General features: G+C 48.4%; 1 protein-coding gene across 1 annotated transcript in view; it reads right to left on the bottom strand.

Moving 5' to 3' along the window:
• Positions 1-19,891, bottom strand: part of SLC1A7 (solute carrier family 1 member 7) — a 51,323-nt gene extending 31,432 nt beyond the window's left edge. The window contains exons 1-2 of the mRNA XM_005911389.3: positions 19,757-19,891; positions 11,480-11,559 (exon numbers count right to left, since the gene is read on the bottom strand). Coding sequence (XP_005911451.2) covers positions 11,480-11,559; positions 19,757-19,891 — 215 coding nt within the window. The remainder of the gene's footprint in view (positions 1-11,479; positions 11,560-19,756) is intronic.
• Positions 19,892-23,093: the final 3,202 nt, after the last annotated feature.

Below are 23,093 nucleotides of genomic sequence, written 5' to 3'. Positions count from 1 at the left end.
GCAAAGCCTTCCCTGATTATGGCCATCTCATTCACTTCCCCAGGGCACCCTGTACTTCCCAGTTTGTTCTGGGGCACTCTGCTGGCACACTCACCTCTGATCCCCAGGGACCACCACCTCTGGCACTGGGCAGGCTGGCAGGAACACATGCTGAGTGGCGCAGTGAATAGTGAGGGAACGCTGCTGCCTTGCCCCTGCCCTCCCTGCTTTTTTTCCGGTTCTCTCCTGCTGTCACCCATTTTTCCAGTCTCCAGTCAGTACCTCCTCCTTCTGAGGGCCTCCTGAGCCCGCCAGACCAGGCCAGGCAGCTCCTGGTTGCCTGCACACAGCCCTCACTGTGTGGGAGGCTCGGGCAAGTTCCAGAGCCTCTGTGTGCCTCAGTTCCCACTGGACGATAAAATAGGGATATGCTCAGTCACTCAGTCCAGAGAAGGCAATGGCAACCCACTCTAGTACTCTTGTCTGGAAAATCCCATGGACGGAGGAGCCTGGTGGGCTGCAGTCCATAGGGTTGCACAGAGTTGAACACGACTAAAGTGACTTAGCAGCAGCAGCAGCAGTCACTCAGTCATGTCTGACTCTGTGATCCCATGGACTGTAGCCCACCAGGCTCCTCTATCCATGAAATTTTCCAGGCAACAATACTGAAGTGGGCTGCTTTCCTTTTCCAAAATGGGGGCAGTGATAGTTTACTGTGAGGGTTAGTCTAGGTTTAGAATAGTGACTGGTACGTAGCAAGTAGTCAGCACATTCCAGTTACTAGCATACCTCTGTGCTGTCATCAAATGTTCCATGGCTACCTGCCTGAGCAGACCATGAGCTCCTCTAGGGAAGGGCAGAATCTGGTTCAGTTCTAGGTCCTGAGAGCTCAGGGCCTGGCCTGGCCTGGGTGCAGGTTTGCTGGTGTGTGTGTGTGTGTGTGTGTGTGTGTGTGTGTTAAGCCAGGGTGAAATTCTAGACAAGATTGTGATAGGGGGTGACTTCAGAGCTCTGATGACCATGAGCACCCACTGTGGGTTCTGGAGAACAAGTCACCAGCACCAGCCTCGTTTCCCTTGCCAGGTTTAGCAAAGTGCCCCTGGCACTGTGTGTCCGTGGGACATTGAGGTAGTTGGCACAGGGTCTCCTGAGAACGGTGAGAATGATTATCACAGGCAGAGCCCTCTTTTGAGTGCTGAGAACCCGGGAGGGCCTCTGGAGCTGTGCTTTGGAGCTCTCCCTTTAGCCCTCTCCTTCCCGGTTGTTTTTATCAATGGCTTGGCCAAGGGCACTGACAGTGTGTGGATCAGATTTGAGGAGGATGGGAAGCTGGGAGGAACAGCCAATGTGCTGGATGGGAGAGTTGGAACTAAGCAGAACTCAGGCTAGTTTAGACTGACATGATGAAGATGAACACGGACACATGCAGAGCCATACTTGGCTTCAACACCCCAGAGAGCACAAACACTGGGGCGGAGGAGGGCTGAGCCCCAGCAGCAGCACGCGGAAGGGGGATTTGGGGGGTTTGTTTGCTGCCAGATTGGTGAGTCAATGGGGAATGAGGCTGCTGAAGGGCAGCCTCTGTAGCTAGAAGCCTGGAGGGCTTGCTGAAGAGGCTACAGACCTGCCCTGGACGTTGAGACCCACAGGAAAAGGGACAAAGGAGGGAGGTGTGTGCCCCAGAGAGGGCAGCTGGGGTAGGTGGTGGGGGACAGTGATGCCAGCCTAGAGGGCTGGGGCTGTGGAGCACAGCAAAGCAGACCTGGGAAACACTGGGATCTATGGGAAAAGCCATGGGGAAGCAGAGCTCGGCTCAACCGCAGGAATAACTTTCTAGAAACAGCTGTCCTGCCCTGGAAGGGACCTCCTTGAGAAGTAGTGAGCTCCTAGTCACTGGAGGTGTGCAAGCAACTTGCTCAAATCACATAGTGAGTAGGTAGATTTGAACTAGTGAGTAGATTTGGTTTACCAGCATGACAGCATCCACAATCACAACATCCTGCCCTGGGAAGTTAAAGACAGGAAGGAGCCAAGTCCTTGGGCTCTGGCCTCGGCTGACCTAGTCAGGGAAGCTCTACTAAGCTGGCCCCTGGGTGCAGCTGCAGGCAGTTCACCCAACAGGCAAAAGATGGAGGCACCCGGGGGTCCGTGGGAGTCCCGTCAGCCCTACCAAGTACTCAGGTCTTTTTCCTTCCCCTGAGCAGACCGTAGGCCCGGCAGCTGACAGCAAGTGCCACGTTAGTACTGAATTACACTTCCCAGCTGTCGCGGCCACACCCCCACCCTCAAGCCAAACTTCTTCTGGGACCTAAGGCAGGATGCCTAGGCTCCCACTTGGCTAAGGTCTAGGTCTTCGGGCTCCAGCACCCCCTTCCCAAGGGTGGGAATTACTCTACCATCTTTGTTTGCATACCTCAGAGGACAGAGAACTCACTACCTCCACTGTGAGCTAGTTATACTTATTAGTATGACGTCTGCCTCCAGGGAGGAGAATTTCTACACTGAGCCCAGCCCTACCCCCCTGGAGCCACGCAGACCAAACCTCTTTGGTTCCACTGTAGATTCCATGGGACCAGGGTGGGTGGGAAAGTGGGGACGAAGTTCAGGGCTCATAGTGTGGGAGGCAGGGTGAGAGAGGGGGGAGTAGGGGTGGCAAGAAGACAGACATGGGTCTGAGGGGATGTTGCTGTGTCCCCACCTGCCTTCTGCAGGTTCCTCTTCCCAGGCCCCTAGCCACAAGAAGGGGATGGATTGGGAACTTGCAAATAACAAGCTTGAACTCCGTCAAAAGCAAAAGCTTGGAGGAGCCGCAGTTGCAGCCCTCAAGAGCTCATGTCTGACCATATGTCAGTCTCAACCACTTTGCACTGGGAAGGCTGCATTCCCAAGAGCAGTAAGGGTCCATCCAGTTTCCAGTCCCCTATTCCTTTATTTTCCGTGAAGCAAAGAATGTCAGGGGGAGGGAGCCAATGTTCCTACAGGTAACTGTGACTCAGCTCTATGGTCTCAGGTAGTCACGTCCACCATTAGGAACGGCTTTCCTGGGACAATGTCATAACTGTTATGACCAGCGCCCCCATGCCATGTTTAGGAGGGAGAGAAAGCACCCACCCAGAGGATATGGGAACACAGGTCCCCTGCCTCCCCTCCCTCTACCAGAGGGGCGGCTAGTGTCTAGTCCAGCTGGGCCCACCTGCCCCAGGCTCTGAACTTCCCTCCCCATACAGTGGATGTCCACAAAGGAGAGTAGCAGGAGCTTTTTCAAGACCTCACCCACCTCCCCAGACTCACATAGGTCCCCAGAATGCCCCATGTTGAACACTTGCTCTGCGTGCCGTGGGCTCCTAAAAAGGAAGGAGGAGGGTTTGTGGTCCTCAGGTGGGTGGAGAGACCTGCAGGGTCGACATGCAGGCCAGACCAGGGATCTAGCCCAGCCTGGGAATCAGGCTAGTGTTCCCATAGGAGGTGGCTGCTGAAAAGATCCTTGAAGGATAGGTAGGAGTTCTCTAACTGGAAGGGGGAAAGAGCCTGGGAGTCTGCGATGGGTGATAAAATCTGGAAGTTTTTTGGAGTCACCAAGCTGATGGTCTGACCCCACCCATAGCCCACAGCTGGGCTTTGTTTCCCCTCCTGATGAGTAAGGTGATCAGCTGACTGGGCAAGAGGGCCAAAGAGTGATCCCAGGGCTCCCATCAGAGAGGTCAACAGAGCTCTGCTAAGAACAGTTGCCCCATGGCTTGTGAGGCAGAGTTCAGAAGTGCAGGCTGCCCATTCCTCCTGCCTCCCTCCCACTGAAATGTCTACCCTGGGACTGCCCCCTGCAGACTGGCTCTCAAGCCAGACTTCAATGGCGGCTTGGCCCAGGACCATCTCCAGTAAGTTAGAACGTGGGTGTTTGGGAGTTGTCTGCCAAACTAGAGTTCCTCAGGAAGGGGGAGAAGGGAGGGTTGAGTTTCTTTGGCCAAACAAGACTTCCTCATTCTGAGAAAAATCAGTCTAAAATTCTTACAATAGAAAAGCAATACATATACGTGTGCACACATACACTCACACAATACACGTGTGTAAAGACCTACAGCACACATTCACATACTAACCCACACACCCGTGGATTTCTCTGCTACAATGTGGAGCTAACAAAACATTCTGCCATGTCCAGCATCAGTGAGTCACAAACACATGGATTCAGTTTTCCTTGAATGATGCCTGGTTTAAGACGTTGAAGAATGAGAGGAGAGGAGAGTTTGGCAAAAAAACAAGTGGAGATTTGGAGGCCCTAGCTGGATCCAGATGCTGATTTGACCCACCTCGGGTTCCTTGCATCACTCTTGTCTGGGGATGTGTGAAAACAAGGCTTAGATGACCTCCCAACATTAGAAGCAAAGTCTAACCTCATTGGGGCCAAAATGGTCCCCCTTCCCCATAGCACCTGCTGGGAACTTCTTTGTAAGTTTGCAGATAGCATTGTGTCTATTTTATGGTCGAAGTGAAGAGTGTGGTAAATAACAGATGTTGGGGTAAATCTGAGGGCTTCCTTCATGGCTCAGACAGTGAAGAATCTGCCTGCAATACAGGAGAACCGGGTTTGATCCCTGGGTTGGGAAGATCCCCTGAAGGAGGGCATGGCAACCCACTCCAGTGTTCTTGCCTGGAGAATCCCCATGGACAGAGGGGCCTGGCAGGCTATAGTCCATGGGGTTGCAAAGAGTCCAACATGATGGAGTGACTAAGCACAGCAGTGAGGTATCTTCCAAGAACATAAAGGAACAGAAAGTTGCCAGTATTCTTTGGGTTAAACCATAAATGTAAACTGGGTTAAATAATAAATGTAAAGCGAAAGGGATCAGGGTAGCAACAAGTGATATTACAGGGAGAACATGGGAAAAGAAGGCTCCAAGGCTTGACTTTTCTAATGAAAGAAGGTGTAATTAGCATGGAATCAGTCAGCAGTGGAGCACAGAGAAGACAGCAGAGAGTGGTAGGGTCCTTAGCACTGTCCAAGTACAATGCCATGGCAGGTCCTAACCATCAGACTACTAGTTCCTATGCCAGTGTAACATGAGGCAGAGCTTTCTGAATTTTGTCTGAGGCTTCTGTGTTCCTTGCAGTTGAGTTCGTTTTTAGAAGAATTTTTCAAGTGGCAATTGTAAGGCAAGAAGGCACACGTTGTGCGGGGGAAGGGAGAGACTTGCAGTCTGAGGGAAGTGCCCCTCCTTGAGACCTTAAGATCTGCCAAGTTACGGAAAGGGGCACTAATTTGCACAAGTCTCAGCGGCCTTCCGAGAAAAAAGAGACTAAGACCCCAACCCCTGCTTCTTGCAATTTGAAGTTAGAATCAGGGTTTACTAGGGCACCCATGACCAAGGTCTGTCAGTACTAAAGACCTCCAGGGCTAACTCACCACGGGGAGAATGGACTGAGGGCTCAACTGCAGTGAGCTAATCTCAGAGCATGACTGAAGTTGTTTTGAAGAACCATGATTGAACTCTCTGGTATGACCCAGGAGCCAGAACTGAGTATCCCTGTGGCTTGAGCAGGTACATGTACCTGCAAAGGGCCATGTTTAGGCTTGAACCAATCCATGCAGGACCTGTGCTCAACAGTAACACTATGTGGAAGGAACCAGAGCAACAGGGCTAGTGGCAAGATCAGATATTTCAGTTCTCTTTTTACCTACTAACACTTATAAGCTGATCTTGGCCAATGGGTGCAGGCCTCAAAAGGAAGAAAATGGGCTTCTTGCTTGTGCATATTCAGTCCTCAAGTCAGTACATAAAGCAAAAACCATTCATAATTAAATTTGCCCTTGAAGATTCCTTAAATTGTTCATAAAGTTCCGGAGGTATATACTTTCATTCAAGACAGTTTTCCTCCCAGTTTTAGGTTGTTGTTTCTTCAGGTGATCACCAGCTGAAGCAGACAGAATTCACTTGGAGGCCATGATGTGAAAAAGAAACCATACAATCCTCTCTTCATGGCCTAGAATCACCGCAGCCATGTGGGGAGATGCTCACTCTACAAGACACGTGGGAACTGAGACTGGCTTAGAGTGAAGCGGACCCAGCTCCCCCACGGTACAGGCACCCAGCTCATTGAATGGGGGAAGCCATTTGTCTCCTTTAAATTATTTTCTCTCTTTTTCATACCACATGTAATTGAATTCACTAAATTTAAATGCATGTAGGATGGAATTCCACCACCTGGGCCCTGAAGACTAAAAATGGCAAACCTAGACACATGCTGGTTATACCGTTAAATAATTGTCCTGCCAGCAAACATTTAACCAGTGAGGTCCTCAAGTGATGAGCCTATAGGGAGAAATGCTCTGGCCAGAGGCTGTGTGCATTTGTCCTCCTTAGCAATTGTATTTATCCCTGTGGATGAACAAATTGACATTTGGTTTATTTGGTTGCTTCTTGCAGGTATCAGAGGACAGGCATGACCAGTTCAGGGGCTCAGATGAGGTTGAGTCTCTGAATCAGTAAGCCAAGGACCACACTCTGGGCCTGGTGAATTCACTATTAAGAAAGACAAGAACAAACATTCTCAGGAAAAAGAATAGGGGCAGAATTAGGGATGTGGAATGATACGATTTTTTGTTGTTATTCACAGTGTTTGTAATTTGCTTATGTAACTTTTAAAAGTGCAAACCATTTTAAAAAGATAACTCCGAATCATTGTCCAAGGGTCAGTTCAAATGTTGGTCATAAACCTTGCCTGAATTCTGCCTCAACTTCCTTCCACTGCTCTTTGTTCATTTAAAAAGCATTTCTTAGGCACATACAATGTACCAGACCCTGTGATGTCCCTGAGAGAAAGACAAATTCATATTCTTCAGGATCCTTTTTATGGTAAGGAGGTTGTCCATGTTCAGAAGAAATTCCTTGATGAGCCACTAGGACCAGAAGCTGGGCACACCTCCACCCAACCCCACTCCAGGAACAGGGCGTGAGTGGAGATGACTTTTAAAGACAAGGAGCCTAGGATTTCTGGCTGGTCTTGAAGGGGTAGAGAGAAGGGAGGTATGCAGACAGAAAACAGGTGGATACACTCCAAGGTGACCCCTAGTGATCCATGCCCTTGTGTACATAGAGGGGGACTTAATTAAGAGGTGAAGAGGGCATTGGTGGGAGGGGAGCAGCCTGAGCAGAGGTGGTATGTGGCATGCTTGGAATCTAACAAGGGGACCAGCCTGAGGCCAGGGGCTTGGTGTAGGGAAGGGAGGCAGATTCTCCAGGAAGAGGGGAAAGGGTGCCAGGCTTTGGGACTCCAACTTGCAGATTACTGGAATTGAAGCAAATGTGCCTTGATGTGTATCCTTACACTGCCCTGGAGCAATTTACACGTCAGGAAGCCTCTGTCTCCTGGGGGTACAGCTTGGAGGCCCGGGAACTGAAGAACAGCCCTCAAGCCAGGCTCTTTAGCTATTCAGCCAGAAGTTCTGATCCCAAGTCATCAGGGTTTCTTTTCAAACCATTAGAACACTTGTGGAACTTTCAAAACAAACCTTTTTGGGCCCTTTGGCAGTTCTGGTTCAGCAAGCCGGGGATGAGGCCTGACAGTTAAATTTTCAAGGCAACTTTGGTGATTTTGCTCTGTCCTGAGTGACAATCCCCAAAGTGGGGTGGCTGCTCCTTGAGGACAGAAATGCCTGGCCCTGGGCTGGCTGAGATCAAGAGCTCAGGGAACCGTGGGTGATGGATGGACAGATGGATTACAGACCAGTTGAAGCTAAAGGAAGACAGGCTCAGGGATGGAGCAGTTAGGGGCTCAGAACTGTGTCATTTTCTCCCAAGAAAGCTTAATTCTCTCTTAATAGGAAAGTTTTAAAGCACTTTCATTTTTCAGTGTCATGGTTGCTCTGCACCAGCCCAAACTGTACAATATAAACACATGAAACATAAGCACGCACTGGCTTTTCTCAAGTTAATACCACATTCCACTTTCAGCCAAGAGCAAGCGCTTGAGTCTGGTGGCGTGAGAGCCTTTGAGAGCCAGGACTCAGAGAGCTGGATGGGCCTGAAATCACTAGGTAGCCTGGGTAAACTGAGGCCCAGGTAAACCTGCCTGCCTCAAGATCACATGGTGATTTGTGGCAGAAGCTGGGCTAGGACCCAGGACTTTGACTCTGACTTCAGGATTTTTTTTTTTAAGTTAAATAACTTGCCCAAAGTCACACAGCTAGGAAATGGCAGAGCCAGGATGTGAACCCAGGCAGATCTGCCTGACTCCAGGGCCCATGCAAGGGCCACTTCATTTGAAGTGTTTCTGTTATGAGTAAGAGGCCACACCCCGGCAGTGAGTAAGGTCAACAGCAAAGGGTGATGCTATTGCTATTGCTAAGTCGCTTCAGTCGTGTCCGACTCTGTGCGACCCCATAGACGGCAGCCCACCAGGCTCCCCCGTCCCTGGGGTTCTCCAGGCAAGAACATTGGAGTGGGTTGCCATGTCCTTCTCCAATGCATGAAAGTGAAAAGTGAAAGTGAAGTCGCTCAGTCATGTTCGACCCTCAGCGACCCCATGGACTGCAGCCTTCCAGGCTCCTCCGTCCACGGGATTTTCCAGGCAAGAGTACTGGAGTGGGGTGCCTTAATACTACTATACAACTGGGGAAAAGGAAACAAAAAAACAGAGTCCTGTGTTCCTCCGGCAGCATGTTTATTTGGCTGTCGTGTAATTGTCTATTTCCTCATCGGTCCCCCTCACAGCCTGTGAGCTCCTAGTGAACAGAACCTCATTCATCTCTGCATCTACAGCACTCAGTACAGGGCCACATGCCAGAAAGCGCAATTGTTGAACTCATTAATCCACTCAGCAAGTATTAATAAGCACTTATAGCGCACCAGGCATTTGACAAGTTCCTGGGTGGAACCTCAACAGAATATTGCCTCTGCCTTCACAGAAAGTACAGTCCAGTGGAAGACAAACAAGTTAACAATGAAATACATATGAATAATAATACATAGTAAGTGCTAAGCAAGAGAAGGAAGAGAGCATGATGGGGGAGAGTGAAGGTGGTAGTGAAGGAGGATGGGTGGGGAGGGCCTTTCTAAGGCGGGGACATGGAAGTCGAGATCTAAAGGAAGAGGAAGGGGAAGACATGGAAAGTGCTGGGGAAGCAGGCTCCAGGCAGAAGGGAGGCCCTGAGATGTGTGGAGACCCTGAGACGCGGAGGGTTTGGTTTGCTTACAGAACTAAGAGGCCAGGATGCTGGAGTGAGTGAGGCACGAGACGAGGTGGAGCACAGGCTGGGAGGACCCTGAAGGGCCTCCTAGTTAGGTTAAGGATCTGAAGTTTATACTAAATGCCATGGGAGCCATTGAAGGGTTTTAGGTGAATGAATGGCATGGCCGGATGGGCTTTCCATGAGACCGTTCTGGACACCAGGTGGAGAACAGATGGGAGGGGAACAAAAACCCAAGCCTGGAGACCAGTGATGTCACAGTGGAGTCTGCACCTGTGGTGGGGATGATGATGGGTTCTAGTTGTGGGGAAGAATCAGCTGGAGTCGCTGATGGATGAGCTGGGGTGGGGAAGAAAATAAATATAGAGGCTTGAATAACTGGGTAGGTGGAGTTGCTGCTTACTGACAAACAGAAAACAGGAAAAGGGATGGGTTTACAGGGTAAAATCTCATGTTGATTACGCTAAATTGAAATCCTCATGAAATATCAAGTGGCAATGTCCCAGGTGGCGCAGTGGTAAAGAATCTGCTTGTCAATACAGGAAATGCAGGAGACGTGGGTTTGATCCCTGGGTCAGGAAGATTCCCTGGAGCGGGAAACGGCAACCTGCTTCAGTATTCTTGCCTGGGAAATTCCACGGACAGAGAAACCTGGTGGGCTACAGTTCATGGGGTCTCAAAGAGTCGGACATGACTGAGTGCACACACACACACACACACACACACACACACACACACACAGTGTCAGGTAGGTAGTTTGAGTAATTCTCAGAAGCGAGGTCGGGGAGGGAGATCTATAAGCTGGACTTATAGGTGGTATGTTAAAGCCATGAGGACAGATGAGAAAAGGCCTGAGAAACTGCAACATTCAGAGGTTGATTAGAGGGGGATGAAACTGGGACAAAAAGGCAGAGAGCAGCCAAAGCTAGAGGGAGTAAAGTCATAGGGAGGAGTGTTTTGAGAGGGAAGGAGTGACCAACCATTGTATCAAGTGTGTGAAATGTGAACAGGTCATGCAGAGCAAGAACTCAGAGTGTCCTTTGGATGTAGCATTAGGGAGGCTACCGGTGACCTTGACAGATTCCCTGACTCAGCGAATGACTCAAAAGACACATGAAGAGGAGGCAGCCACTGAAGAGGGTTGAGGAGTCAGGGAAGGCTTCTGGAGGGGAGTGGCCTTTTAGCAGAGCCTTGAAGGTTTCCTGAGAGACCCAAATGCTGCCTGCAGGAAGCTGAGCTGAGCTTGGCAAGGCCTCCTACAGGCAGCAGAAAACACCATTAGCTGGCCTTTAGATAATGGGGGACCATTATCTCCGCCACCCTAGAGGGGCAAGGAGGAGGAGCTGGCTCCCTCCTCAGCAATAGGGAGGCTGAGAAGGCTAATGACCCTGCCCAGGGGGACAGAGCCCCCTACATCCTGGAGCCACCTGAATCCAGGATTCAGAGGCTTGTCCACTTCCCTCCCTGCACACAAGTCCGAGGAGGTGAGGCTTCTAAACCCATGGTCTCAGACTAAAGGGCTCTTGGACACCATCTGGAGCCACCAACTCATTATACAGCTGAAAATTCCGAGACCTAGAGAGGACCAGGGCCTTGGTCAAACTCACCAGCACATCTGTGTTAGAGACCAGGTGACCTCCAAGGATTTGCACTGGCCCTCACCCTAATGGGTAAAGACTGAATGCTTTAACTTGGCATTCAAGGTCTTTCATGATCAAGAACCCATCCTCCAGCTTCATCTCCCACCTGTCTGCCCTCCAAGCCTGTGCTCAGTGCTTGAATGTTTAGCAAATAGACAGCCTCCAATGGTCCTCACAGCAACCTTTTGGAGTAGGTGTTTTTATTCTTATTTTACAGATGAGGAAACTGAGGCTCAGAGGAGTCTGACAACCTGCCCGAGTTTCCACAGCCAGTACAGCACACAGCTGAGCCAGGATATCATCTTGTGATCATCTCCAAGGTCACCTTTCCCCCACGCCTCGCTGCATTCACCACCTAGAGCCTCTCCTTGGGAACAGGGCCTGAACTCGCTGACCCTGAGCTACCCTGGAGTCAGGTCAATTTCTAGGACTCCAAATCACTTGCTCAGGTCAATAAAGTGTCCACTGAAAGGGATTGAAACAACGGGTGCCACTGAATGGCACCAGACTCCAGCAGCCCGTGCCACAACCTACTTCCCATAAGCATCCGACAACCACGACATCCAGAGCCTGCAGTCCAGACACCCGCCGCAGGAGCAGGGCCCAGACGGAATCTGCACGGAAGCCTCTCCCGGAAACCCCACCCGGCCGTCCCAGCGGAACACCCGCCCCTCACCTGGAGACGACCAGTGGGAGGATCAGCATCTTGAGCATCCTCATCAGGAGCTCTCCCGGGAACTGGAAGTAACTAATTTCCTGAAAACACAGTGGGAGCTGGGGTTAGAGCAGACGATATGGACTTCACAGTTATTTTACAATCTTCAGAGCACCATTTCACCCATATTCTCCCGTCTTAACACGTGGACAGCAGAGTCCATGGAGAAAACACGGGCTCTGGAGCCAAACAGACTTGGGTTCGAATCTTGACCCCCTGTAAGTAGCTTTGTGGCCTCAAGCAAGTTACTCAACCTCTCTGAGTTTTTCTCATCTGTAACATGAGGGTCATAACCATTTCACAGGGCCACTAGGAGGCTTAAATGAGAGGATGCACATAGAGCACTTGGCAGAGAGCCTGAATGAGAAAAGGGTTAGTAATCACATTAAATCATCTCTCTCCCCCAACTCTGTACACTCCTAGCCTTGCTACTAATCTGTTTGAAATGATGATATGTGCCAAGGGGGCAGGGTTGCATACTGTTCACACATTCATTCAGCCCATACTGTGCCAGACTTCATACTGGGCACTCAAGAGTGAATGAGGCACAGTTTCTGCACCAGAGAAGTTGTTGGTCTACTTTATGAGAACACTGACTCATAAACAGACCACAGCATTCTTGAGTCAGTTTCCCTTCTGTCCTGGGTCCCCTCACCCCACACTTTCATGAATGCTTACCAGCCCTTTGAAGGAGGGCTCACATTTAAAATGCTGAAAGAAAGAGAATCGGATTGGTTGGTGAGACCCCACTCTCTGTATTAAAGAGCCCTTCCTGGGCACAGTTCTTAGAACCAGCTTCCTCATAACCTGCTGGTTTCCCCCTATCTGGGGGCCCTTGGATTAGAACACCAGGTCCTTGCCCAATCTGCTGTCTCCAGAGTAACTGGTCACATAACTGGAACATGATAACTGAAGAGGAAGGTGCCCTGAGGGCCAGTTAAGTTTGAATTTCAGATAAACAACAAATATTTGTTCTTTACTTATACCAAAAATTATTTGTAGGTGATTTTTTGCTTTTTTTGTTTGTTTGGCCCCAGCCACACAGCTTGTGGGTTCTTATTTCCCCAACCAGGGATCAAACCCGTGCCCCCAGCACTAGAAACACAGAGTCTTAACCACTGGACCACCAGGGAATTCCTTTATTCGTTGTTTATCTGAAATTCGAATTTAACTGGATGTGTTCTTTTTAAATTTAATTTAATTCAATTTTGTTATTTCTGGCAATGCTAGTTTGAGTCCACTTTCCTCAGAGGGTAAGCTTGTGGGTGAGGCCAGTACAAGACTTTCAAACAAACACCATATGATTTAAAGTTTTGTACTTATAAATATTTTTTTGTAAATCCAAAGCCAAACATAGCTTTGGTTACTGGTCTGATACTTTGAAAAGCCCCAAATTACAGAATGTTGGTGCTGAGAAGGGGTTTTAAAGATCTTCTAGTCCAGCCACTGACTCATTTTATAGATGAGGAAGCTGAGCCAGGAGAGGGAGGTGATTTGCCCACAGAGTGAGTTAGCAACAGTGCAGGACAGAAATAGGGCCTCCCAGTCCCCTTCCACTACCATTTCCAAAACACCCAAAATCAAAAAAGACCCAAAAACAAAAGACTTTGTCTTTTAAATTAATTTTAATCCATGCATATTGTTGTTCAGTTGCTCAATCATGTCCAAATCTTTGCAGCACCATGGACTGCAGCATGCCAGGCTTCTCTGTCCTTCTCCATCTCCCTGAGCTTGCTCAAACTCAAGTCCATTGTGTCAGTGATGCCACCCAACCATCTCGTCTTCTGTTACCCGCCTCTCCTCCTGCCTTCAATCTTTCCCAGCATCAGGGTCTTTTCTAATGAGTCAGTTCTTCACATCAGGTGGCCAAAGTATTGGAGTTTCAGCTTCAACATCAGTCCTTCCAATGAACACCCAGGACTGATCTCCTTTAGGATGGACTGGATCTCCTTGCAGCCCAAGTAAGTCTAGGGAACTGTCTAACACCACAGTTCAAAAGCATCAGTTATTTGGTGCTCAGCCTTCTTCATGGTCCAACTCGCACATCCATACATGACTACTTGAAAAACCATAGCTTTGACTAGATGAACTTTTGTTGGCAAACTAAAGTCTTTGCTTTTTAACAAGCTGTCTAGGCTGGTCATAGCTTTTCTTCCAAGCAGCAAGCATCTTTTAATTTCATGGCTACAGTCGCCATCTGCAGTGATTTTAGAGTCCAGGGAGATAAAGTCTGTCACTCTTTCCATTGTTTTCCCATCTATTTGCAATGAAGTGATGGGACCATGTGCCATGATCTTTGTTTTTTGAATGTTGAGTTTTAAGGCAGATTTTTCACTCTTCTCTTTCGCCTTCATCAAGAGGCTCTTTAGTTCCTCTTCACTTTCTGCCATTCGGGTGGTGTAATCTGCATATCTGAGGTTATTGATATTTCTCCCTGCAGTCTGGATTCCAGCTTGTGCTTCATCCAGCCCAGCATTCACACAATGTACTCTGCATGTAAGTTAAATAAGCAGGGTGACAATATACAGACTTGATGTACTCCTTTCCCAATTTTGAGCCAGTCTGTTGTTCCATGTCCGGTTCTGTTGCTGCTTGACCTGCACACAGGTTTCTCAGGAGGTAGAGTAGTTTGGTATTCCCATCTCTGATATATTCTTTACTTTAGATAGCACTATAATGAGACGTAAGATACTCAGGTTTGATCTCCAGGTCTGGAAGACCCTCCAGAGGAGGGCACGGCTACTCACTCCAGTACTCTTACCTGGAGAATCCCCATGGACAGAGGAGCCTGGCAGTCTACAGTCAGTTGGATCACAACTGAAGAAACACACCGCATGATGATGAAAAACAGCTGTTCCTCGTGCACCTTTATCCTCAACCCCAACTGCCCAGGAGTGACCATCCTCAACTGCTCTAGCCGTTTCTCCTTTAGTATTGTTATTTGTAAACAATATGGTTATAATGCTATTTCCAGATATATCTTTTTGACATCTATTAACTTCCCTGCCATGACAGATGAGGGCTTAGTTCCTACTCCCTTTTTCCTCCTATCATTTCACCATTATATCATTTTTTGGTTAAACTAATTGCCAAGATTTAAAATTTTTGATCACAACATATTGCTCACGTTGAACCAACCATGGCTCCTTTTTGTACAATCTTCATTTATTTCCTAAAATTAATAACTGACTGATTTTTCATTTACCTTGTTTTCTGTGAACCATTCATTAGTTTCTTCAAAATGCTTTAACATCTCTTTTAAAATGCCTAACAATAGTATTTCCTATATCCTCAAACACGTGGGTCCCTTTTTAGGCTCCTGGGATCTCAGTCCAAAAGCTCTCCATCGTCTTTTTCCAGGCTGCGTAGACTGCTGTCTAGGGCAGTGGTTGTCACGGGTCTCTTCTTTGGGACTTTGTCCTGTCTAGGACCCCTTCTTTCCTGGATCCCTTGTCTTCTTGGTTTGCCTCCTTGTTTTGCTGGAGCATCTCCTTTGGTAGATTCCTCAGTAAGGGCAAATGGGAGAGAAGCTTCTGAGTCTTACATAGTCGTTTAGTTGCTAAGTCATGTCCATCTCTTTGTGACCCCATGGACTGTAGCCTGCCAGGCTCCTCTATCCATGGGGCTTCCCAGGCAAGAATAGGAGTGGGTTGCCATTTCCTTCTCTAGGGGATTTTCCCAACCCAGGGATCAAACGCACGTCTCCTATGTCTCCTGCATTGGCAGGTGGGTTCTTTACCACTAGCGCCACCTGGGAAGCCCCTTACATAGTAAAAATGCCTCTATTGTACCCTTACCTCTGATAATAGATTGACTTTATATAAGATTCCTGGCTTGAAAGAATTTCCCCGCCAAATTTCAAAGGCATTTCCTTTTTGTCTTCTAGATTCCAGCATCACTTAAGATGTTTGAAGCCATTCTTACTTCCTATTCTTTACACCATAGGTGTGTGTGTGCTAAGTTGCTTCAGTCGTGTCTGACTTTGTGTGACCCTATGAACTGTAGCTCACCAGGCTCCTCTGTCCATGGGATTCTCCAGGCAAGAATAGTGGAGTGGGTTGCCATGCCCTCCTCCTTGAGATCTTCCCGATCCAGGGATCGAACCCATGTCTCTTATGCCCACTGCATTGGCAGGCGAGTTCTTTACTACTAACTCCACCTAAGAATCCCATTCTTTACATTAGACCTGTTTCATTCTCTCAGAACCATTTGAGGATCGTTTATTTATCTCTAGCTTTTTTGGTAATTTTCATGGTAATAGACCATGGGATGAGCTTCTCTTCTTTTTAAAAAATTTCATAGTACTGTGCTTATACCTTTCACTTCTGAGAAATAGTCTTGTTTTCTTTGTGAAATTTTTCTCTCCACTTTTTTCTGTTAGCTCTCTTTAAAACTTTTATTAGTAAGTTGAATGTTGGACATTCTCATTTTCTTATATATTCTTTTTCTATTTTCATCTCTTTTTGTTTTACTTTCTGGGAGATTTCTGCAGCTTTATCTCAGCTATTGACATTTTTATTGTGGCTCATCTACTTTTAATTTCCAAAATCTCTTTCTTATTATTGAATTATTCCTTCCTTTTGCATGCTGTTCTGTTTTATAGTCACTAGATCTTCTCTCATATACCTGAAGAACTTAAGAAAAGATTAGAAAATGTTCTTCTACTCCCAGCATTGCCCATGCTTTATTAGAGACCCTCAGTGCTACTTGCTTGGTCTCGCTATCTTCCACATTAGCAGGTTTGAGTTCACCTTCTGCTTATGTGTAAGTGTGAAGCACTAAACTTCTGTATGAATGAGTGGAACTTGTCAACTGAAGGCTCCTCAAGGAAGACTGATGGGTGAGGATATGGTGTTTTCACTAGGGGGAGGATTCTCCTTCATAGCAGAATTTGGAGGTCTTTCCTCTGAGGCTTCACTGAGAAGTCCCTTTCTACTTCTGGCTAGGTGGAGGTGTGGCTGTGCCTAAGCCCAGCTGACAGCAGTCATAGGTGGAGCCCATGCTCGAGATGCAGATGTTCGTTCACTAATTCTCTTGAAGCATGCGCCTCATCACCTCCCCTCTCCCAACACTTACAGGTGGGCCTAACATCTCTTAGTCAAGCTTCTCTGATTCCTTGTGTCAAGCAGGGGGATGAAGACAATAGATGAGGAATCCCCTGATTACATGAACTGGAAGGGACCTAGGGGTTTAACTGCTCCGTTACAAAATCCTAGCCAGCATCCCCGATCTCAGCAGCATGCCTGACCCTTGCCTCTTGCAGCACCCTGTGTTTTCAAGTCCTGAGCCCTTCTGGAGTTTTCCAAGACAAGCTCAAGTGGTATCTGCTTCTACAGACACAAGAGTTCAGCTTTCTGTGCTCTACTAAATGAGAGCATTCAGCTCCATCCACTTCTCATCTAATGTATTATAATTCCTCAACTTCTTTTTTCAGTGTCTCCTTTTGTATTATCTTTGTTTTTGGGAGCTTATATCTTTAAACAGTCCCATTGCTACAGTTTTAGTGGTATCCCAGAAAGGAAAGAAAAATGGGTACAATTACAAATTCACCATGGTTTAACTGGAACTCTCAAAATGATCTATATTTTTAAACAAGATACCCATTTCCAAAGATAAATCTTGTGATTTTGTAAGTTCTTTTCACAAATAGGACATTCTATCCTTTTGCGTATTGTTTATGATTTTTGCCTTGTTGCATAAGCTTACAAAATAAGAAGGGTTTGGTTTCTGAGTCACAGGCAGAGATCAAACAAACAATTCCTGGATTTCAAAGTAAGATGCTGAGAAAGCCAATTCCTGCAAAATAATTGTTCTAAGACTCCACATCCTTCCTTCAGTTTATCTGGCAGGTTAATCCAGACCGGAACATGTTTGCATTTCCAAACAGATGGGGAAGGCAGCTTTGGCAAAGGAGGCCCCAGCTGAGTCTGGCTTTTAATAATAGGCATTCCAATTTGTTTTCACAAAATAATCTTCCTGCAAGAGATATATTTTAGTTGCTGAAGAAAATTAAAGTGGCTTGCAGATTGTGCCATTGCCAGTTTAATTCAGCAATTAGTTGAGTGTTCTCTCTGTGACTCTTAGCTAGGCTCGCATTTTGGATCAAGAAAGCCCATGTGATAGTCAACAAGTCAAAGTTTGATGGGAGAAATAGATTCTTTACAAATGATTCTGAAGCAAGACTGCCAGTGGCTGGGCTCCAGTGGAGGGATGAGCCTGGGGTGAGTGTGGGAGGAGAGTGTAATTTTAGATGTGAGCAGGTCTGGAAGAATTTCTATCAGATTCGGGATATATGAGGTGGTTCTTGGTAGGACCTGGACTCATAAGTAAGGGAAGGAGGAGTGAAGTAATGCTCACTAAGCACCCACTGCATCTGCTCACTGATGACTCCCTGTTTACCCCTCCCAGCAATTCTGCTGCTGCTAAGTCGCTTCAGTCATGTCCGACTCTGTGCGACACCATAGACGGCAGCCCACCAGGCTCCTCCGTCCATGGGATTTTCCAGGCAAGAGTCCTGGAGTGGGGTGCCATTGCCTTCTCCCCCAGCAATTCTAGCAGACATATAGTCCCACCCCCTCCATTTTGCAGATAAGGAAACTGAGTTTCAAAAAGGAGATGGGATTTAGCCTACAGCCACATAGCCATTAATAGTAGAGTCCAAGTTCAGAGTTCCTCTGCCTCCAGAGTCCATGCTTCTCCCTAAATAACTGATAGCAGTTTAACAGTGTCACTGTCATAATAGTGGGCTCGATTCCCAGAGAGGGGTGTTTTCCTTCTCCTGGATGATGAAATCTGATGCCTTGAGCCCCAGTTGTAGAGATCATATTAGATATCACTGAACTGCAGAGAGAGGAATTCTATGAGTTAGGGAATCTTCCAGAAACCCATTGACAAAAACTCTCTCCTTGACCAAACCTTAGACAGGTTATTCTGAGTCCTCTTTTCAATGGAGCCTCATCCTTGGGCCTTTTCTTCATCCTGCTTCACCTATTTGTAGCAAAAATCCTGCTAAGTCAATTTAGTGAGAAGCCCCCAACTCTGCCTTCAGCAAGCATCTTGTTAGTGGGTTTAGCAAGAATCCCCTTACCCTACCCTTGATGTCTCTTCTTAATAATTATCTGTTCTGTGCTGTGCTCGTCAGCTGTAAATCCCCAGCTGCCGTTGTTGTATTTGGAGTTGCGCCTGAGCATTCTCCCCTACTGCCATGGTCTTGACACCTACCACAATAGTGCTGAATAAAGTCCTCCATACCATTTTAACAGCATCATGATGGTTTTTCCTTCAGCACCATGAGAGTCCCCCCCTCTTCCACAGGAGCTGGGTGCTAACTGAGAAAAGGGCCCTTCCTCAAGCAAGTCGTCATCACCCTTGCTGTTACACAGGCCAGAGCCCTGAGGGCCTACCTTATCTTCCTGCCCCCCAGCCCCACATTCAATCAGCAACCACATCCTGGAGCTTCTTCTTTGGGAAGCAGTTCTCATATCTGCTCCGTCCATCCCCACTCTTATCCCCTCATTGCCCCCTGCCAGTTCTACCACTACCCCAAGGGGATGTCTCCTAGCTCAGGGCTGACCATGTCACTGCCCTGCTCAGAGCTCCTCGAGGTTGCTCCATGTTGACGCTGGATGATGGGATCCAGAAGCCTGATGGCCTTTGTGCTCCAGCCCCAGCCTCACAGTGTCCATTCCAGCTGCTGTGAATAGTTTGCTCCGCTCCCCGCTCATAAATCTTCCACGCCCCTCTGTCTCACCACTCTGCCTAGAATGCCCATGAACTGCTTTAGGAGGTGTTCTCTGCTTCACACACTCAGAGACTCCATTCCGCATGGACCGATTCAGCGGACATGAACTTGGGCAAACTCCAGGAGATGGTGAGGGACAGGGAAGCCTGGCGTGCTGCAGTCCACGGGGTCACAAAGAGTCAGACACAACTTGGTGACTGAACAACAGACTCTGTTCTTGCCTCCCCCACAGCTCTTAGCCTGTGGGCACTCTCACAAGGCACCCTTGCCTCTCATTCACCTGGAGATGCCAGTGTGTAGCCACTTCCTCTCACACGCTTGTCCTGCAATGCATATCACACTCCACTTTACAGATGAGAAAACTGGGCCCTGAGAAGAAAAGTGACTCACCCACTGTCATGTCACCCGGGAGCCATGGAGTGGGGACGTGACCCCCAGATCCCTCAGGCCCACCCAGCCCTCTGAGATGGGGACCCATGATGCCCCACGTGGCTGACCTGGGGTGAGAGGCGCCGGGTCCTCAGGAAGAAGCCAAGGAGGCAGCCCACGGTGACAGAGAGCACAGACAGGATGAGCAGTCCATTCCGCTTGCACACATCCCTCCCACGTGCCAGGATGGCACCCAGCACCATGGCGAGCCCAGCCTGCTGGCCCGGGGCACAGCACCATTCCATGCACGGGAGGCCAGCCCGGTCACAGGGTCCTGGCTCTGGCTCCTCAGCAGGCAGGTGGTTGGGGTTGCTAAGCGCCAGTCACCAGCCCCACAGCCATGGCCTGCGTGGCTGCCCCAGAGGGAAGCCACAATCCTATTACCAGCTGCATCATTAGGAGCTAGGAGCAGATTAGAGCCTGGGAAATTAGAGCAGGCCACGTGGTTGGGGGTTCAGACCTCAAAGCCAAGCGCTCCTCTTAAAGAGGGGAGAGGACCGGGAGCTGGTGGGAGAAACCAGAGGAATGTTTGGTTGGTTTGATTTTTACCTCCGCTTCATTCCAGAAAGAACTGAAGGCAAGACAATAAGTAGCAGTAAAAAGCAACAATAAACTAATAATAATAGCTACCTAGCAGAGCTAACCAGAGAAGGCAATGACACCCCACTCCAGTACTCTTGCCTGGAAAATCCCATGGATGGAGGAACCTGGTGGGCTACAGTCCATGGGGTCGCTAAGAGTCAGACACAACTGAGCGACTTCCCTTTCACTTTTCACTTCCATGCACTGGAGAAGAAAATGGCAACCCACTCCAGTGTTCTTGCCTGGAGAATCGCACGGACGGTGGAGCCTGATGGGCTGCCGTCTACGGGGTCACACAGAGTCGGACACGACTGAAGCAACTTAGCAACAGCAGCAGCAGCAGAGCTAACAGTCACCAACCTTAAGCATTCACTGTATGCCACGTGCTGTTCCGGCTGCCCTTTACTTGTACTACCACATTTAATTCTAACACCAATCTCAAGAAATAAGTACTGTAAGCATCATTTTACAGATGGAGCAAAGAGAGGTGGGGCAAAAGGAGGCGTGCTGGGTGGCAGGCCTGTTCAAGTTGTGTTATCTGTGTGAACCATCGGGAATCATCCCAACAGCCCTAGGGTTCCAACCTTCATTTTACTGAAAGGGAGACTGAGACTCTAGGGAGCCAGAGCCCCTTGGCCACAGGCCTAGAGCCAGCAAGTAGCAGAGTGGAATTCATTGGTTTTGTTTCTACCACATGAACAGGTAGATGGGTTCACTGGTGCTTCCCAGTATTGTAGGGAATGTAGGATTTTTTGTAAATTTTTTTAAAGTAATTAACTTGGGGGGTTTGCACTGGGTCTGCATTGCTGTGCATGGGCTTTCTCTAGTCGCTGCAAGTGGAGGCTACTTTCTAGTTGCGGTGTACAGGCTTCCCATTGTAATGGCTTTTCTTGTTTTGCAGCACAGTCTCTAGAGCGTAGACTTCAGTAGTTGCGGTGTATAGGCTTAGTTGCCCTGCGGCATGTGGGATCTTCCTGGACTAGGGATCAAACCTATGTCCCCTGCATTGGCAGGCGGAGTCTTAGCCACTGAACCACCAGGGAAGCCCAGGAATGGAGGATTTGAGTCCAGGGGACCTGAGTTCAAACTTAGGCTTTGCTACCCATTGCCCTTCAGGGCACTTTAAGCCTGAAGCTGGAAACCCTGGAGGATCTCGGGGCTTATTATTTTTTAGAGATGACAGTGTCCAGGGGATCTACATTCAAGTCCCAGCTCTGCCACTTGCTAGCCATGTGAACAGCCATTTAATCACACAGGGCCTCTGTTTCCCCAGCAAAACGGACATAATAATCACCGTGTACTTCCTTAGGGCTGGTGTAACATTCCACTCGGAGCACGTTCATGAAAACAGGGGTGAGCTGTAAAGTGCCTGGCAGGGAGAGGGCTCTTAGGATTATCATCTGTATTCAGCATTATAGATAAAGGTGGTTTTTGTTTGTTTGTTTTGAGGGGGGTTGTTTATTTATTGTTTTTTGTTGTTGTTGTTGTTATTTCTTGTGGCCTGGCCTGCCCTTTAAAGCCAGAGGGAATTAACGCTCTATTTCACTAGGAGTCTGTAATCTCATTAGGGGCAGTCAGGTGACAGCAGGGAGCTCGGGTCTGTGGGTCTGTGGTGGGTGGTGTGTGCACAAGTTTGCCTCCCCTGAAAAAGGTGACAGGCCCAAGGAACTGCCAGAGGTCTTGGGGGAGGGCACAGTGGTGCAGGCCCTGAAGCCCTGGGCAGAGCCCCCAACAGGGAGGGGACCCTCAGGCTCCAGTCTCAACCTGCTCTGTGACCTTGCCCTCTCTGGGCTTCAGTCTTGTCCTCCACAGAATGAGAGAAACAGCCTAGGTGCTTTCCAAGGATCCCTTGGTGCCATAAGCCAACCTTCCAAGTCTCTTCCCTGGTAGCTCAGTCAGTAAAGAATCTGCCTGCAATGAGGGAGACCTGGGTTCTATTCCTGGCTTGGGAAGATGCCCTGGAGAAGGGAATGGCTACTCACTCCAATATTCTGGCCTGAAGAATTCCATGGACAGAGGAGCCTGGCAGGCCACAGCCCATGGGGCCACAAAGTCAGACATGACTGAGCAACTTTCACTTTCTTTTCTTTCCAAATATATTGCTCTTTTTCAGTAACTTTAGGAGTATGGGTATGGATACAGGTCTGAGACTGTTTTTTTCCCTCCAACTCCTGGTCTTAAAACCAAGAATCTACTGGTAACACGTTCAGCTCCAACAAATGCCTCATTTTCCAACTGGCCAGGTGATTTTGTTGCTGCCTAGAAGAGAAAACATTCTGAGTAGACATTTGGATTTGCATTTCGATCAATGTGCGGTTCAGTTCAATTCAGTCGCTCAGTCATGTACAACTCTTTGCGACCCCATGGACTGTAGCACTCCAGGCTTCCCTGTTCATCACCAACTCCCAGAGCTTACGCAAACTCATGTCCATCGAGTCGGTGATGCCATCCAACCACCTCATCCTCTGTCGTCCCTTTCTCCTGCCTTCAATCTTTCCCAGCATCAGGGTCTTTTCCAATGAGTCAGTTCTTTGCATCAGGTGACCATTAGTCCTTCCAATGAATATTCAGGTCTGATTTCCTTTAGGATGGACTGGTTTGATCTCCTTGCTGTCCAAGGGATTCTCAAGAGTCTTTGAAGCATCAATTCGTCAGCACTTAGCTTTCTTTTATAGTCCAACTCTCATATCCATACATGACTACTGGAAAAACCATGGCTTTGACTAGATGGACCTTTGTTGGCAAAGTAATGTCTCTACTTTTAAAAATGCTGTCTAGGCTGGTCGATGTGCAGCCCTGGCCTTTAGCCATGAAGTAGGTGAG

This window comes from Bos mutus, chromosome 3, assembly GCF_027580195.1.
Source record: "Bos mutus isolate GX-2022 chromosome 3, NWIPB_WYAK_1.1, whole genome shotgun sequence".
Classification (NCBI taxonomy): domain Eukaryota; kingdom Metazoa; phylum Chordata; class Mammalia; order Artiodactyla; family Bovidae; genus Bos; species Bos mutus.
Note: the sequence above shows the minus strand (reverse complement) of the source record. Positions and strands in the feature narration are given on the sequence as shown.